The sequence below is a fragment of the Bombyx mandarina genome, chromosome 10 (genome assembly GCF_030267445.1).
Source record: "Bombyx mandarina strain Sakado chromosome 10, ASM3026744v2".
Taxonomy (NCBI): domain Eukaryota; kingdom Metazoa; phylum Arthropoda; class Insecta; order Lepidoptera; family Bombycidae; genus Bombyx; species Bombyx mandarina.
The window spans coordinates 5,433,124-5,450,659 of record NC_143217.1 but is presented as its reverse complement, the minus strand read 5'-3'; the positions used below and the strand labels follow the sequence as shown (position 1 = coordinate 5,450,659).

The 17,536-nt window shown below is 38.7% G+C and overlaps 1 protein-coding gene across 1 annotated transcript in view; it reads left to right on the top strand.

Moving 5' to 3' along the window:
* LOC114247933 (uncharacterized) overlaps positions 1-1,595 on the top strand; it is a 34,342-nt gene extending 32,747 nt beyond the window's left edge. Inside the window, exon 4 of the mRNA XM_028181023.2 lies at positions 1,116-1,595. Coding sequence (XP_028036824.2) covers positions 1,116-1,520 — 405 coding nt within the window. The 3' untranslated portion in view covers positions 1,521-1,595. The remainder of the gene's footprint in view (positions 1-1,115) is intronic.
* Positions 1,596-17,536: the final 15,941 nt, after the last annotated feature.

The window sequence follows — 17,536 nt, the reverse complement described above, 5'->3', positions numbered from 1 at the left end:
GAGAGCCTTGAGAGGCTATTTCAGCGTAACCCTAACTTTTGTAGGTGAGCTCACGGGGCTCAAACCTGATGACGTTGCTAACACAAACCCTAGCAAGAGCCGTGCTTCGCAGAATCTACCACCGGATCGGAAACGCGACCCACTGAGAAGATCCGGCGAGAAACTCAGTGGGCTGTGTCTGAGAGTTAATTTACTCGTCGAGCCCTTCGTCGCAAGCGACGTGATCGACGAGAACGGTGACCGGTGCTTGAAGTACCTAAAAGCACCGTACCGATCGGGAGGATCCGAGATGACGTGTTTTGGGCGACGTCGACTGCTTTCCATTCTGTCCGCAGGATCGGGAATGTAGTTACCGGCGGCCACGATGAGAGGGTTCTCGTGTCGTGCCGCTTTATCGAAGTGGCGCATCGACGCCGACTGCATATACTTACTGGTGGACTCTAAGTTCAGGTCGTCGTGGAGGTCGATGTTCCTGACGAACCACGGGGCTCCGACGGCTATCCTGCAAAAACGGGATTGAATGATTTGGAAGGATTTTAAGTGAGTGCGGGCCGCGTGAGCGAACACTACACTTGCATAGGTCATGACGGGGCGTATGCAAGTTTTGTAGAGTGTCACCTTATTTCTAAGGGACATTTTACTTCGCCTACATATCATAGGGTAGAAAATAATACCTACAACTCTTCGAAGTCTAAGAACACACCAGATTGAACAAGTTATTCGCATCACGGAAGTAGTTATTGCCCATCATCATAATATATTTCAATTTATAATTTAAAATAGAACGCAAAAGTGTTTTCTTGAAAAGAAGTATTATATATAGTATTTGAAGTGTGAACTTTTCAGAAGACAATATTTAAACATTGATGTGTATGATAATATCAAGCCGTGTTGTTATAGTTTTCATAATCTTTACGTAGCGTAAAAACATTAAAGTGTGTCTGTTTAGAAATCAACCTAAACAAATTATCTCAAACGCGATAGTAAAACCGCTATCAGTTTCTTTGTAATATTGATATACATTTTTGTCTGTAGTTCTTGCATACTAAACTGCAAAAAGAAGTAGTTTAACTTTTTCTTTCATTTTTATTAAAACCATGAATAATTACTTTCAGTTTCTGGATGCGGAAGCCGCCCTGGCCGCACAGGAAGCCGCTAATAATGACGTCACATCTGAACTGGACCAAAACAATGTAGAAATAAAAGTCATCTCAAGTAAAGAAAATAGTATGACATCCATAGACGATCCCGAGAAACTATTGCCGAACAAAAATGATGCAGCGGTGCCTTTAAAATCAAGCAATATCAAAACAGAGGTTGAGAACAACTCCTTGATAATGCCAATAATACTAGTAAACGATAAGCCACCTGAAGATTTCGATCAAAAATGGATAAACATCGTGGAGACTGTGAATAGTAATGAAAAATTCAAAAGCATTCACACAAGGAGAAAAATCAGACGAAGATTTTGCAGGAGCAGAAAACACGCAGTATTCAAGAGGTCTTATTCTATTGGTTGAATAGTGTTACTATCAAAGAATTACTATAGGTTTATACGCAAATGTATACTAATATTAATAAATTCATTTTTAATATTATTCTTTTTATTGGTCTATTTTTTTTTTTGTTAAGAGATTTTATGACCTGGTAACTGAGACCTTTAAGTCATGTCTTATTTTAATGTATATTCTTAATTTTATGAAAAATGATGTTACGGAGTGGAATGAAATGAAAATGATTAATTTGAGACATTAATCAACTGGGATGAAATTAAATGAGATGATATGAGATGAAATCTAATCTCAGTAAAATGGTGGTCATTTACTAAGATTTTTTCAGTGGACTTTTTGGAGGATCCCGAGAAGTTACGTCCAGCGCTTTTGTTTCATTTTCCCACGTTTGTGCACTTTCACAGATATTAAACGGTTAATAAACCACCATTATTACACATTTAAACCCGAAGAAACACTAAATAGACAAAATAAAACAAATCACACAACTTCACTCCACGCGCTCCCGCCAAAAAGTCTTTTATTGGTCTACGTGAGTTCACAGTACAGATACAGAGTACAGATTTTATTTAAAATTATAATAAAGTTTCGGATACTTTACCGTTTTCTTGGTCGCGCTCATTCCCGATCCTGCGGACAGAATGGAAAGCAGTCGACGTCGCCCAAAACACGTCATCTCGGATCCTCCCGATCCACTAACGGTGCTTCTAGGTACTCGGGCTCGACGAGTAAATTAACTCTCAGACACAGCCCACTGAGTTTCTCGCCGGATCTTCTCAGTGGGTCGCGTTTCCGATCCGGTGGTAGATTCTGCGAAGCACGACTCTTGCTAGGGTTCGTGTTAGCATTGTCGTTAGGTTTGAGCCCCGTGAGCTCACCTACTAGTCACGGTTACGCTGGAATAGCCACTCTAGGCTAACAGCATAGGTAGGAAAAAAAAAAAAAAAAGGTCGCGGATGACTTATGTAATATTTACTATTAGTAATAGGAATATTGCAAGCTCGCATACGTGAATTTGTTAATTTTTCGGGTTCATTTTACACAGCGAGCTATTTTTACACTTACATTGTTCCGTCATCATGGGTGTTGTTCGGGAATACGTGTTGGGTATTTATTTACTTTTTAAATCGCTGCTAACTGCATGCGAATATTAACCATAGGGTAATTGCATAACTCAATTGGACGTTCACTCCCAACGGTTTACCGATAAGTTGCCTTATCACTACACAAAATACTATTGTGACGATAAATTGCTACGTATCTACTTACATACATACTACAAAATAACAGTAAACTACATATTACAATTTAAGAGCGTCAGACCATGAACAGCTAGATCATTATTTAAATTAAAAAAAAAGCTAATTAATAGTTTTTATTTCGACCCTCCTCAAAGAATATATTATTTACCTAACATCCATATAATATTACCTAGTTACCTACCTGAGAAGTTCTATCTTATCACAACTCATTATCTAACAGAAGTGATATGTCGCTAAGTTTATTCAGCAAAATAAATACTTACTTCTATCAAGTCTATTAGCTAGCTGTTGACTCTGTATCTTACTCGCACTCCGCATTTTGAGAGAACGTGCAAGAAAGACAAACAGTATAATGAGTTTGTATTCTGGGCATCCCTTTCTGTATTCGAGTAAGCTTTCAGAACAAAGACTTCATCAGATTACGAACTATATTAGTAGACAGCGGTACTACATTTTGGTTGAAGCACATAGAGAACGCTGCGGACCGTGATAAGAATATAAAGGTATCCTTATTTATGGCGGTTCTGTTCGGTACTGAATTGGAATCATCTCAGTACAAGTCGGAGGCACAAAATCGAATAAATCTTGCAAAAATAAAACTAAATTTAACGGAACAATAGATAATACTACTTTTTTACTAGTGGTAGGACCTCTTGTGAGTCCGCGCGGGTAGGTACCACCGCCCTGCTTATTTCTGCCGTGAAGCAGTAATGCGTTTCGGTTTGAAGGGTGGGGCAGCCGTTGTGACTATACTTGAGACCTTAGAACTTATATCTCAAGGTGGGTGGCGCATTTACGTTGTAGATGTCTATGGGCTCCAGTAACCACTTGACACCAGGTGGACTGTGAGCTCGTCCACCCACCTAAGCAATAAAAAAAAAAATAATAACTGAGAAAAAAAGTGTGTGTGTGCAAGTCACACACGGTAGAAGTGAAACTTATAAGAAAATAAAAATAATCGCAAGGGTCAACCACTCTGCAGTGCAATGGAGCAGCCTCACCCTGGGGGAACCACCTGCATGATCACGGTATCTCCACGCCAGGTAAGTATGATTTAGCAAGAGAAATACGAGAACGTCTATCAACTGTGTAGCCCCTGTCCTTGTGAAACAGAACATAAAAAAAAAATGTGTAACATCTCGTCACCGTGATTCCGGAATTGTTGAATTTACGTGCAGCGACATATGTTGATAACAAACTAAATAAAAATAATTGTTGTAAATCATCTTTTATAGAATGAGGTAGCGCCCTCTGTGAATTGTCTATCTCATTCTTTCGCCAGCTGAATCCTATACATTTATGTTTTTGTGTCTCTATGGACTTATTTTTTCGTTTCGTTTCATCGAGTTTGAAATCACAACGATTCTAAAGAAATTTCACTTCAAAAACATCAATCATTATTTAATAATATGTTCTTGATATAATTAATAGATTTTGGAACCTATCTCCAAAGAAAAACTGTTTCAGTACCTAAAAAGGAACACCGCTCAAATGTTTTGACATAACTGCATCGAACATCACAACGAATTTTCAACAAAAAAGCTGCATAGCCGCTTAAACTTAGTTTAAACAAAGGTAATGTTTATCGATCCATTCCCGATGATGGTTAACAAATATCGGTAAGCAAACTAAGATGGATGTCCGGTTTGGTAAGGGGCACTACTTCACTCTCAAACACAGTACATAACCCGACCCGAATAAACATTCCAAACCCACAAATATCTCAAAGGATGGTTGCCGAAGCCGGAACTGTTGGCAGACGAAGCAAATTGAACAAACTACAAAGTTTAATGGAATTACGGAGGCAAAATCACTTGGCTAGTGTCCCCGAAGGAGGGAACGGGGTATGTACCTACTGTATATGCGTGCGTTATATGAGAGTCGATCGAAATTCTTCTCGGCGTTCGGCTTTGACTATTAATCGCTATTTTAGAACTTTACTAATATGTTGATGCCAAGTTAAATTAAATTACCATTTGAAAATTATATGGTACTAATTATTTTTCATTGCTTAAATGGGTGGACGAGCTCACAGCCCACCTGGTGTTAAATGGTCACTGGAGCCCATAGATATCTACTACGTAAATGCGCTACCCACCTTGAGATATGAGTTCTAATAGTTACAACGGCTACTCCACCCTTCAAGCCGAAACGAATTGCTGCTTCACGGCAGAGATAGGCGGGGTGGTGGTACCTAGTCGTGCGGACTCACAAGAGGCCCTACCACCCGTAAAAATATCTATATTCAAACAAAATGTATCCCTTATTCATTTAAATATTCGCATCATATAATATCATTTACGATGGGCTTACCGATGACTCCTGCAGCTTAATACCAACGAACCATACGCTAGCTAGACATTCAGAGGCCCCAACAATCTATTATTCCTAAAAAGTCATATTAAATAATTATAGAAGCGCTAATTACAGAAAACATATTATTATCTTGATACATTGTACCGCTCTGAGCTATTGATGGGCGACGAAAATAGTTAGCTAATAAATACAGGTCCTTGAATGTACAAGGTTTTTTTTTCTTATTGTCACGAATTATTAGTGCCATTAAAATGTAGCTTATTCATCGTTTGTTATATGCGGTTCGTTATGTATCGGAATACGCCGTGAAGTGGAGTCACTTTGCTCAAATTATGATTTTTACGTTGGGTAAAGCAACTTTTTTTTTTCTACCTAAGCTGATGGTCTAGAGAGACCATGTCAGCGTCACCGGGCTAGTAGGTGAGCTCACGGGGCTCAAACCTGACGATGTTGCTAACACGAGCTCTAGCAAGAACCGTGCGTCGCAGAATCTACCACCGGATCGGAAACGCGACCCACTGAGAAGATCCGGCGAGAAACTCAGTGCGCTTTCGACGAGAACGATGACCGGCGCTCGGGGTATCTAAAAGCACTGTTAGTGGATCGGGAGGATCCGAGATGACGTGTTTTGGGCGACGTCGACTGTTTACCATTTGGTCCGCAGGATCGGCTATGTAGTTACCGGCAGCCACGATGAGAGGGTTCTCGTGTCGTGCCGCTTTATCGAAATGACGCATTGATGCCTACTGTAGATACTTACTGATGGACTCTCAGTCCAGGTCGTCGTGAAGGTCGAGTAAAGCAACTGGCACACGTTTTAAAAACTTGATGCATAGTTTTAATATCACGTTTTTTTATTTGTAATTCTGTTAATTCTGACGTTTCAAAAGCCTTACAGTTTTCGTGGGCACGGATTGCTGTCAGTCGTTGAGAGATTAAACCGTAAAAACTGTTTAAATTATGTCTACGGGTCGTAAAAACCGTAAAAAATACAATCTTAATTTAGCTACTTTACTGGTGGTAGGACCTCTTGTGAGTCCGCACGGGTAGGTACCACCGCCCCGCCTATTTCTGCCGTGAAGCAGTAATGCGTTACGGTTTGAAGCGTGAGGCAGCCGTTGTAACTATACTGAGACCTTAGAACTTATATCTCAAGGTGTGTGGCGCATTTACGCTGTAGATGTCTATGGGTTCTAGTAACCACTTAACACTAGGTGGGCTGTGAGCTCGTCCACACATCTTGGCACTAAAAAAAAAAAAAACTGAGTACAAGATCAGAGAGACATCTACTTGATTGAGACGATTAATTAAGTGATTCCGAACAGGGTTGTTTTTCACGCTTTAAACACTTTCAGTAGGATAACCTACAAAGTAATTAATTCGCTGCAAGCGTACATTTGTCACAGAGTACGTACAAAAATACCGCAGTTTCAGCGGACCCTCTAAAATGTAATTACAAAGGTAAAATATTAAAAGGTCAAGTGAAAAAGTATTGAGCAACTGTGCTATATAAAATAGAGAAACACGACTTGTTACAAATATTTTTCATCTTCAAATCGTATTAAAATGGTAATTGGACGATTATGAGAAAGTTTCACAATTTTGGAACAACAAAAGTTTTAAGATATTTGAATTTCGGAACAAAATAGTTAATTCAAAGACGACGTTAAGTCTAATAAGTTTTTTAATCACACTAAATAGTGTGGTTGAATGTTTTTTGAACAAGAAAACTATACTATGCAGATACATTTAAATTGGATTCTGTAATTTTCTAAAAATATGTTAAACATTGTTGCAGCATTAATTTTGTTGAAAATGTTAAAATTAAGTTTACTCTTAATAGTAAATATATATTTTAGCCACGTGTATTTGAACTAGATGGGGATTTAAACATGAAAGATAAATACTGTAACAAGCCTGTCTCCGATGTACAAAAAATAAATATCTACTATTCGGCTTTTTTTATTTAATCAGAATTATTTTCTAACATGTACATGAAGATTGCGCAGATGTTACGATTTCCTTGAAAATTGTTTTGGTATTCATAATTTGCCTACCTAAAATTTTCCCCACCTACAACTAATAGCCTCGAGGGGGTATTCTGGCTTCACCGTATGTGTAGGCGAGCTCACGGGGGTCAGGCTGAGATATTGCTAACATATGCCCTAGCAAGAACATTGCAGTATTCAAATAGTAGTATATTTTGCATAACCTTAAATGAAGTACAGTCATTATCCGGCCCTTCTCCCAGTCACCTGGGGTCGGCGAAACATGTTTTCTCCTTCCATACTCCTCTATCATATACCATTTCTTCGCTCACTCTCTTCTTACCCATATCGTCTTTCACGCAATCCATCCATTTCTTCTTAGGTCTACCTCTTCCTCTATATCCTTCCACATTCATAGTTAACATTTTCTTACCAACCTCATTTCCATTTCGTCTCATCACATGTCCATACCATCCCAACGCGCACTTCTCTGTCACAGGTGCCACTTTCAGACTTATTCATTCCGTATTCTATCCATTCTCATTACTCCACACATCCATCGCAGCGTTCGCATCACTACTACATGCAATCGCCTTTCATGCGCCACTTTAGTTGTCCAACAAGCGGATCCATACAAGACGGCAGGCCTTATTAAATAAAGTACAGTACCTGACAATAAATATTGCACATCGACTTTTGGCGGGGGACAATTTGCTAATTTCTCTTTCATAGAGAGTTATCTCTGTCGCACAATATCTATATGACGTTTGGCAGTCGTGATTAAAAATAATAATTAAATCAGGACTACAAATATAGTGATGGCCACTCTTTAACCGACTCCAAATAAAAGGAGCATTTTCCCTTGGGGTCGTATATTTTTTATGTACACGACTAAGCAAATGTACGTACAGCTTAACTAAATACGTAACGGTTGTGTATTAACACACACACGCAATTATCTAATTAAATGTTCACAGCCGCACAGCGAGCTTTGCATTCATTAGTTCATGCATACTCATCAGAACGCAATTAGTCTGCAATCAGAAACACGGCTTCATGTAAACATAATAATATGTGCGTTCTGACGTTTATTCAAGTTTATATTTTGGTTTAAAGTTATTCTAGAACTTAATTTTTTGGTGTGGAATTGTTTATCATTTGTCTTTGTTTAGTTCGATTTATAGTCTCTTAGTCTGTCGACTGGTTTGTTCGGATTCCCACACACACAACACACACACACACACACACACAACACACACACACACAACACACAACACACACACACATATATATTTATGGTCGGATCAAATAGAGGAGGAGCTAAAATTACCTGTCAGCGACACACTCCACCAAGCTACAGAACGGGATCGATGGAGACAGCTAGTTGACGGAATCAAACGGAGTCACGATCCTCAGCAATGAGGGATCGATTGGAGAGAGAGATATAAATATATGTATGTGTCACGCACACAAATGATTGCGATGACCATCTGAAAAACAAATCTATACTATTAATGGAAAAAAAGGCGTCGAAAATTAAAGAGGTCTCCATATCTGCGTTTATTTTTACGGAATGAGCGTAGATGAATAAAGTTTTAGTACGCCTGTTTTACTTGATTAACAACTCTATTCGTTGTACACATAAACGAGATTATGAAGTATATATGTAGTATATGTATTATCTATGATACACATAAATTAGTTAATAGATAAGCAACTCAAGCTCTCAACAAAATGCTTACGGGCGTCGGCCACTAGATGGCTTCGCTTCGATTAATTTCTCATTGCTTCTGTAGATGTATCCTATAGGTTATTTTTAATGAAAGATTTTGGAAATTTTCCGATATCTTATAAGTAGTAATTAACAAGAGTACTTGATTTTAATAAAATTCTTTGGCATTGTATTGTTTTTAATGTTTATCTCCGTGGTCTAGTGGGTAATATGCCCGGTGTACTGGTATAGAGAGGGATTTGGCTACAATACTGTTATATCCGGAATCAATTTCGGCCACGAAGCTATTAAACCTTTTGTTTTATTAGGCTGGAGGATTTGCTTGGTCGGGTGACAGGCTCCAAGACGGACAGAGGAGGGAGGTTCGAAGGAATACTGGTGCATCTCGTGGACTAACAACCCTCGGACAGCTGTTTCGCGAATGAATGTACCTCCAGTTTGAAGAGTAAGACACCTAGAGGATGAGTATTCGATTACGAGACTTCAACATAACTCGGTTTCTAGAACCTCTACACATTTGGCTACGTTAATGAGACTCAGTATTATCAATTACACAGACAATATGGCAATAATCAAGTGACATGCGTCATAATACAATTCAAGTTTAAATTTCAATTATCTATTTTTCTTGTAACATTCATTGTTCATCCCTTCAAGCTACATTTCTGTCACAGTATCGTCATCAAGTACGACAGAAGGTGTACAAATAGTTTCAATAGCATGATAATCTTTGTATGTTTTTCCTCTATGCGCTAATAATCGATTCATTTGGTTGTGATGAAACTTGGTACAGCTGTTGTTGGATCTACACAAAAGTTTTTTATACTAGTACCGTTGGTGGACGATAGACGATACGTATGTAATTTCAACAAATCTATACGCTTGTCATTTCAAAAAATATTTCATAGATGAGCAATAGTTACAGGTAGGAGTGCCCGGGTTTTTCGAGTTAAACAGATAAAAACTCATCCTGTGTTATATCCACAGAGCGCACATATTCCACTAAGCATTATTGTACCATGCAATACAACCCAATAGTTCAGTTCCCTCGTTATTTTTATTGTCTAGTGCACATTACGAATAGCAAAGCTGTATGCTCGTAAAAATAATACTTAAGCTAGAGTAATTTCATTTAATATGAATTGAGTTCAGCAGTTCTAGTATTGTTTTCGTATCGTTACGTTCTTTAAAATAAATGAATTTATAAAATTAAGTGTTGAGGGAATGGAAGAGAAAAATTAGCTGTGCTGACCCCACCTAGTGAGGTATGGTAGAGAAAAAGAAGATAAATGTCTATCCAGTAACCACTTAACACCAGGTGGGCTGTGAGCTCGTCCACCAATCTAAGCAATAAAAAAAAGCTAAAATTAAATGTTACTTAAAACTAAAGAAACCCAATTTTTTTTTATTTAAATTAATTTATAGTTGAATTAAGTCACTCTGGCACCAGCTAAAGTTCACTACACCATCCTCAGGGCTGGGCGTGGGTGGATAACAATTGGTATTATTATTGGTGGCAAGAGGTGATCTGGCATCTTCTCTTCGACAAAACGTAACAGAATACTGGCCAGTGCTGTCCGATATTAAACATCAAACCGGAATATAAAATCCTGGAGCCCTAAAATCGACAGATTGTAGTCGAACATTGTCCTTGGCAGCTACATCCATCAGGCACAAGTAATATTATAGGCAAAGCCAAGCAAAGCGTATCAAAATACAAATAAATGTGTACTCGTCTAGTTATCAAAGCGAAGCTCTCAAGGCATAGGCAGGGATTGCATGGACAGGACAAACGCATATTTAACTAAGTATTCCCGTATTCTATATTAAAAAAATAAGTATTCGAAGCATTTAAGACTTATAAATAGTTTAAAAATCTCCCTCGGTTCAATAGTGGGTAGTAAGCGCACGTCAACTTATCTAAATACGGGGTTTTATAAACACTTAATAGTGTAGATCAAATATACATAATACGTGGCTACTCAAAATCAGAATCAGTAGGTAACTAATTTTATTTTAAATTGGATGCATCATACATAATTCAAGTAGTTAGTAATGGTATTGATGATGTCTCCGGTCACCGTCCTAGCCGAACCCGTCGCTTGCGACGAAAGGCTCGACGAGTAAATTAACCCATAGACACAGTTCACTGAGTTTCTCGCCGGATCTTCTCAGTGAGTGGCGTTTCCTCTACGGTGGTAGATTCTGCGAAACACTGCTCTTGCTGTGCTGTTGCTGCTGCTGTGTTAGCAACACACCCAGCTTGAGCCCCGTAAGCTCACCTACACGTCAAGGCAAAGCTGAAAAAAAATATATGATGTCGTCGCTCGTGATTTGTAGTATCTCGTCAAATATCAAACGAATGTTTACCATGATATTAGAAGTGTTTACGTTTCGATTCACTGGCGCTATATTGTTTAAGTATGTACTCAGTCAGCTGATTGTAAAGTATGCTAATATTTAATATTTTTATTTCTAATTTTAATCGGTTATTTTTTATTAATGTAGGATAGGTGAGAACGTAACGAATGAAAAAGTGTGGAACGGAGCGTTAAGGTGTGAGTGAGAGGAAATGGTAAGAAAGAGAGAAATAGTGAAAAGAGAAAATCAAAATGGCGAGGACGACGAAGTGGACGATATGAAAAAAATGTGACAGTTAATCCACCTTGTATGACCTAGATATACCCTCCACTAAAACCTTTCATGAATTGTCAATCTAATACCCAACCTTTTTTTTATGATTGAAAGATTACTGGTGGCCCGAAGGCCTTTCCAGTTTCACCAGGACAGGTGAGCGAGCAAATGCTCAGCCAGAAGGGGTGGGATTTGCTAATAACTGCCCGAGCGCATCCAAAGGAGACCTAACGACTCAAGGGTAGCTGTTTAGCGAATGAGTCTACTACCGGACTAGTGTTAGAGCTGAAGGCATCTAATGCAAAGGTTATTGGATCTGATGGATCCGTAAGGACGTGTCTAGAGCGTCGACGGTGACTGGCTCCTGCATGATCAGGATTCGGGGAGTAGTCAGCGGCGGCAACGATAACGCGATTATCATGACGCATAGTCTTATCGAAGTACCGTTCCGACGCTAACTTCATGTATTTCTGGATTGATTCGAGGCCCAGGTCGTCGTGTAGGTCAACGTTCTTCACGAACTACGGAGCCCCGACGGCTAACCTGCAAAAGCGGGATTGTAGGGATTGGAGGGTGTCTATGTGTGTGCGGGCCGCGTGAGCGAACACCACACTCGCGTAAGTCATGACGGGAATATCCAACCTGCACCCAAGAGCTAAGCATCCAATTGCTGCCAATTATAAGTAAAAAGAGACACATTTTGCCAAACCCATCTACTGTGATAAACCCAAAAAAAGAACCAATTTTATAATGTAATAAGTATAATTTCATACTTCTAAATTATTTGAACCTGTAAATGTTATTAAAGTATGTTACGAATGAAACAACGAAATGTCGTGTCAAGGGAAAATCAATCTATATGTTCAGTTATAGCACAATAATTGACAAACACGTGAACACGGGTACGTGACCCTCACTAAAATGAATAAATAAGGAAAGCGATAAGGCGGCAAAGCAGTGTCTGATTTGGGCAATAAGTGCGGCACGAGTCGAACGAGTGTCATGCGATTTGTTTCACGCGCAAAAGGTAAAAAACCGTACTGCCGTATATTATTTTCATTGGTGATTTTCATCAAGAAATTTAATGTTTATGTTTTTTAAGCATTTGCGTGTTTAAACAAAACTGATATATTCGTACATACCTATTTGGTTTAACCAATTAAGATCTGTTGGCTGCAAAATACGTTAATTTTTTTTATCGAAAAACGCCTTTATAGAAAGTTGTTACAGTCGATAATGAGCACAAATGTCGTAAAGATGTATAGTGTATTCCTCGGTAGCAGCTCTATTATCGATAAAATATTAATACTATCTCCATATGAGCGAAGTCGTCGTGGTATAGAGCTGTTTGATCGTGCCGGTGTTCAAAGCCCGTATGCAGGTAAGATTTCTTCTAAGAGACTGGGGTGCACTGGGGTGCATGAACTTTCCCGATGAAGGAATAGCACTGTGAGATAATAATCATTCCCACAAATGCTATAAATTTCCGTCATTACGACCACCACCCTCCCGCCTATGTCTATCGCGATTTAAACTTAAATATACCGAATGCTATTGTGAATAAGGATTTCATCGATGACGTCAAAATAAGTGCAAAATTAAGTTGTTACCGCAAAACATACTAGAGCCCGTTTTCTTTTAATTTTTGGTCTGTTTGCTCTTAGAGCAACTTCCGTTTCGATCTTTATCGCTCAGAAGGGAAGTTGTTTCCAATATCAATATTTTTATTTGAAGACTGATTTTTGTTATAACAGGTGTGCACGTAGCTTAAACTGCTCATAAAATACCCTTATCTCCTTCGGATTGTGACACTGAAAACATTAAGAAAGTTTTATTAATATCAGATTAATTAAATATCGAAATCTTGATAATTCAAAACCAATGCGTTCGAATAATACATACATATAATAGAAGATCTATATTATTCCTTTTTTTATTCCCTTTGCACGCACTTCGACGAGCAGACGGCCCACCTGAGGATGATTGTTTACCGTCGGTCATTGACGTCAGCAATACTAGGGGCGAGAAGCTAAGTCGAAACAATGTGAAGGGATGATACTTCGCAGTTAAACAATCTGGAAACGCACTATGGATGAACCAGTAATTTTAGGTAGTATCAATGAACTTTGCTTCGGTGGCGGGTTGTAAGAGGGTAAAAACGAGTTGGCTGGATCATCTCAAACAATTCCTCAAGCATTCCCCGTGAAACATGTGGTACAAAACACAGAGAGAACCGAATTCCCTACGTAGATCCAGAGGTTCCAAGCGATCCTTGAGAATGGGTTTATCGACAATCCAAACGGCCCTCTTCTGTATGGAGTGAAATGAAAGCAGCTGCTATATAAATATATATGTCGGAGAAGCCACAATTATTAACACCATCGTCAGACATCGTAGGAGCGAATAGGGTGATCAAGCTAAGAGAAATATTGAGTACACCAATCACGTTTGTTGTCTTAGAACAATTTAGAAATCTTTTCTTGACGCTAGCAAACGCAAACGAATGACAGTTCTTAGGACGGAGGCACTGCTCTTCAAGAAGGCTGCTTGGTAAGTATGATGGCGTCCACGCGCCTCCATCGGCTAGTCTCTGTCGTAGCACGAAGTTAGCCGACGATACCGCAATCGTGCTGCCATCTTCCGGGAATCGTGCTGCCTTTCGTTTAGCTACCAAACGAATGACCGTCTTCGACAGAAATATAGAAAATTAACAATGAAAAGGCCAAAAAGGTCAACGTAAGGTTTTGTATACAGGGAGTTGTAGAGTATTGTACAAACCCTGAAATTAACATTGAAATGTAAAGTGTGCAAAGCCACATTAGAATTGTACGGTGGCCCAATTCAGATTTCAGTGCTACAGAGCGGAAACATCCAGCCTGTTCTTCCTGTATAAAGCACTCATAGAGAAACTTCTAATCCTCGTTCTACGATAAGTGAGAACTCATAAAAATGTATTACAATTTTAGATTTACTACTTTTTGTTTTAGTTATTGCATGGTCATCGGAACTATCTTTTCAAAAGTCTAATTGTTATAGGAGTAAGACTTTTTTTACCTTCCCGTTTATGTAATACGGAGAAAGTGTATTAATACGATAACAGAACAAAGGATTACGTAATCTTCGCAAATGATTATTTAATGGAACGAGAGCGATTTAGCTAGTTTAGACTCAAAAAGATAGCACGCTAATTAATTAAAACAAGCATCATGCAAGCAAAACTGCACTAAACGAAAATTGAAATATTCATTTACATTTTAAAATAATTCAAATGCTGTTTTAATGGTCATTATTAAAATAATCCATACATGTCGTGGTATAATGAAATGAAAATATAACACTGCATCAATTCAATGAAGATAGCATCGCATTGCGTTCTTGTGGAGTATTATTAACGTACTAAGAATACGTAGATTGTTACGAATTGTTTCAACCTTTTGCGGTCATCGACATTTTAAATATTTGATTAAAACTACTTTTAGAGCTGGGTCTCGCGTTCTTTGCTGAAAAGGCTAATCACAAATGCATGATTAAGCCGAAAAAGTTAAGAATTTTGTGGGGCGAGCTTTGGGAGATTTTTTTTTTAATTCTTCTTGTCGACCTAAATGAGTTTACGGGCCACCTCATGAAATTTTTATTCAAAATACGTAGTTTAGGTAAATATGATAGAGTCCATTTTAGTTCACAATTTCAAAATTAAATCGAAATATAAGAGCTTTGTGAAAAAAATAAACGAATTCATCATAATGCATGCATAGCACGCTTTATCAATACTATGAACAAATATTCCATCACAGACCACCGAAATGTGCTTCGAATACGAATGAAATTTGTGATGCAAATGTCACTCACTGCTGTTCCGAATATGTGCAAGAGTAAATTTATTGGGACTGAAATAATTTCAATAAAATATTTATGGCTTTGACAAATAGGATTGCTACGGCATGCTCTGTGGCCGAAGATACTGCTGCTCCGCCTGTTTCTGCCACAAAGCGTACAAGAAGAAGAAGAAAGGGTTCGTCGTGCACCCTTAGGGAGACATGGCTCATATCCCCCACATGGGATGGACCTCAGGGCAAACCCCTCTACCAGGGCGAGGGTAAAGGTGAGATCATACGCTGTCTGAGTATGGGTATCGGTTCGTTACATGACAAAAGTAATATATACTTAACTACAATACATGATAGTGTGATTGTGGTGGCGATTGCAGATTCCAATGGCAGCTCCATCTTCCTTCCTTTACTCTTCCTTTTTCTAATGTAACTAACGTCAACCTAACTATAATTACTAACATGACATGGTATGACACAACAACTGATTCTAATTACTAGTTATTCTATACTAACTAACTAGCTACTGCCTAGCAGCTACCGAAGGAGCCAGCCATCGGCTCCGAGCTAGGGCCCACCTTTTACAATCAAAAATCATATGAGGGTTACGGCATATACATAATATAGTGCTCATCTTGCCCATGAAAATTACGTTGATACATTTAGAACTGAAAAAAGGGTGTTAAAAAAGCATTCATAAACATAGCATTATATATGCTGAACTTTTTTTTTGGGCGGGGCCAGAAACTCCTGCGAGGCCCCCGTGCCTAGGGGCCGCGTCGGGTATGTAGGACTGGTCCGCAAGAGCGAACCGAGAGCCTAAGAATATTTAGGGACTTACCCACTAAATTACTGCCATGCCCTCTCGCCCAAGCGTACAATCTCCCGAGGTCAGAACCGGGATGAGGTAAATAGGTTACCGCCGTCAACACTTTCAACTAGACAGCGCAGCTCACCCTAAACATATGCTGAAATAAATTAAAAAATATTTAGCGTATTGAAAACACATTTGTCAAAGTTCCTCTTAGTTTTGTCGTTTTTGTATAGTCAACATTTCCACATGTTTCCATATCCAATAACTATGCCATTATAGGCTACACGATCGACGCCAGCTTATTAAGCATCTGATCTTTCATATGCACGAGTTCTGCGTCGTGTTGTTTACTTAATTAGCATTCTGTTTGGCGGCAATGTATCTTGTTAATTAAGGCTGACTCATAGAAACAGCCGCGTTTCGACTGTACAGAATAATTTCGGAGTTCTAAATACGTACATGCAGGAGACGTGATTGTTTAGAGCTCCTGTGTCTATGAAGGAATGTAGGTTCTCCTTATGCTCTATCTTGATGTTCTAAGGGGGCACTCAGTGGACTTTTTGAGACGATGACGTCATTTACTTTTTACCAATGCTCCATCCATTGCCGAGTATTTTTTTATTTTCTAGAAGTATTGCACATCCACAGTGCAATTCTATAGACCGTTTCAATCACACACCATTCAGCTCTGAAAAGATCTTGCTTTTTCGGATTTTTCTGAGGCATGTCCTGCCTTATTGAGGCCTAAGAGTTTTAGCGGTAACCAGCGCTACCTTTTAGCAATGTTAACCCCCAAATCAGATGGAGTGCGAGCTCGGAATCATTATGCATATTTAAGTTTGAAGGGAGTCCTAGTTCACAGCCCACTAGTTGCAAAACGGCTACCGGAGCCAAAAAATATGACAAGGTAAACGTTCATGGTGTTCTTTAGTTCTGAGTTACACTGTAACTGTGATTAGCGACAAAAATAACAATAATAATAAGATATCGCAGTTCCTAACACCCATAACCTGCAAAAAACAATAACAGAAAAAAAACACAAATATATAGACCTGAAAGAAGAAGTTACTAGAATACGGAATCAGGAAAAAGTTTACATAGTCCCAATAGTCATTTCCACCATAGACGTTGTCCCTAAGCACCTCCGCCACAGCCTGAAGTTAATTGATCTGAAACCCAACACTTTCATGCAACTACAAAAAGCTGCTATATTAAATACATGTAGAACTTTCGTAAGTTTTTAAAAATACAAGAAAACTCAACCAACGGACATTAAAAATATTTATTCTATAAAAATATTAAAATATTTATTCTAAGGCCCCTAAATAATAAATACGTACCAGCGTCTGCTGATAAGATAAAAGTAAAGAAAAATAATAGTAATAAACTATAATAATATAGACAGGCAGACAGACCGACATGCAGCTGGTCCGTACACGGGTGTGAAGAAGC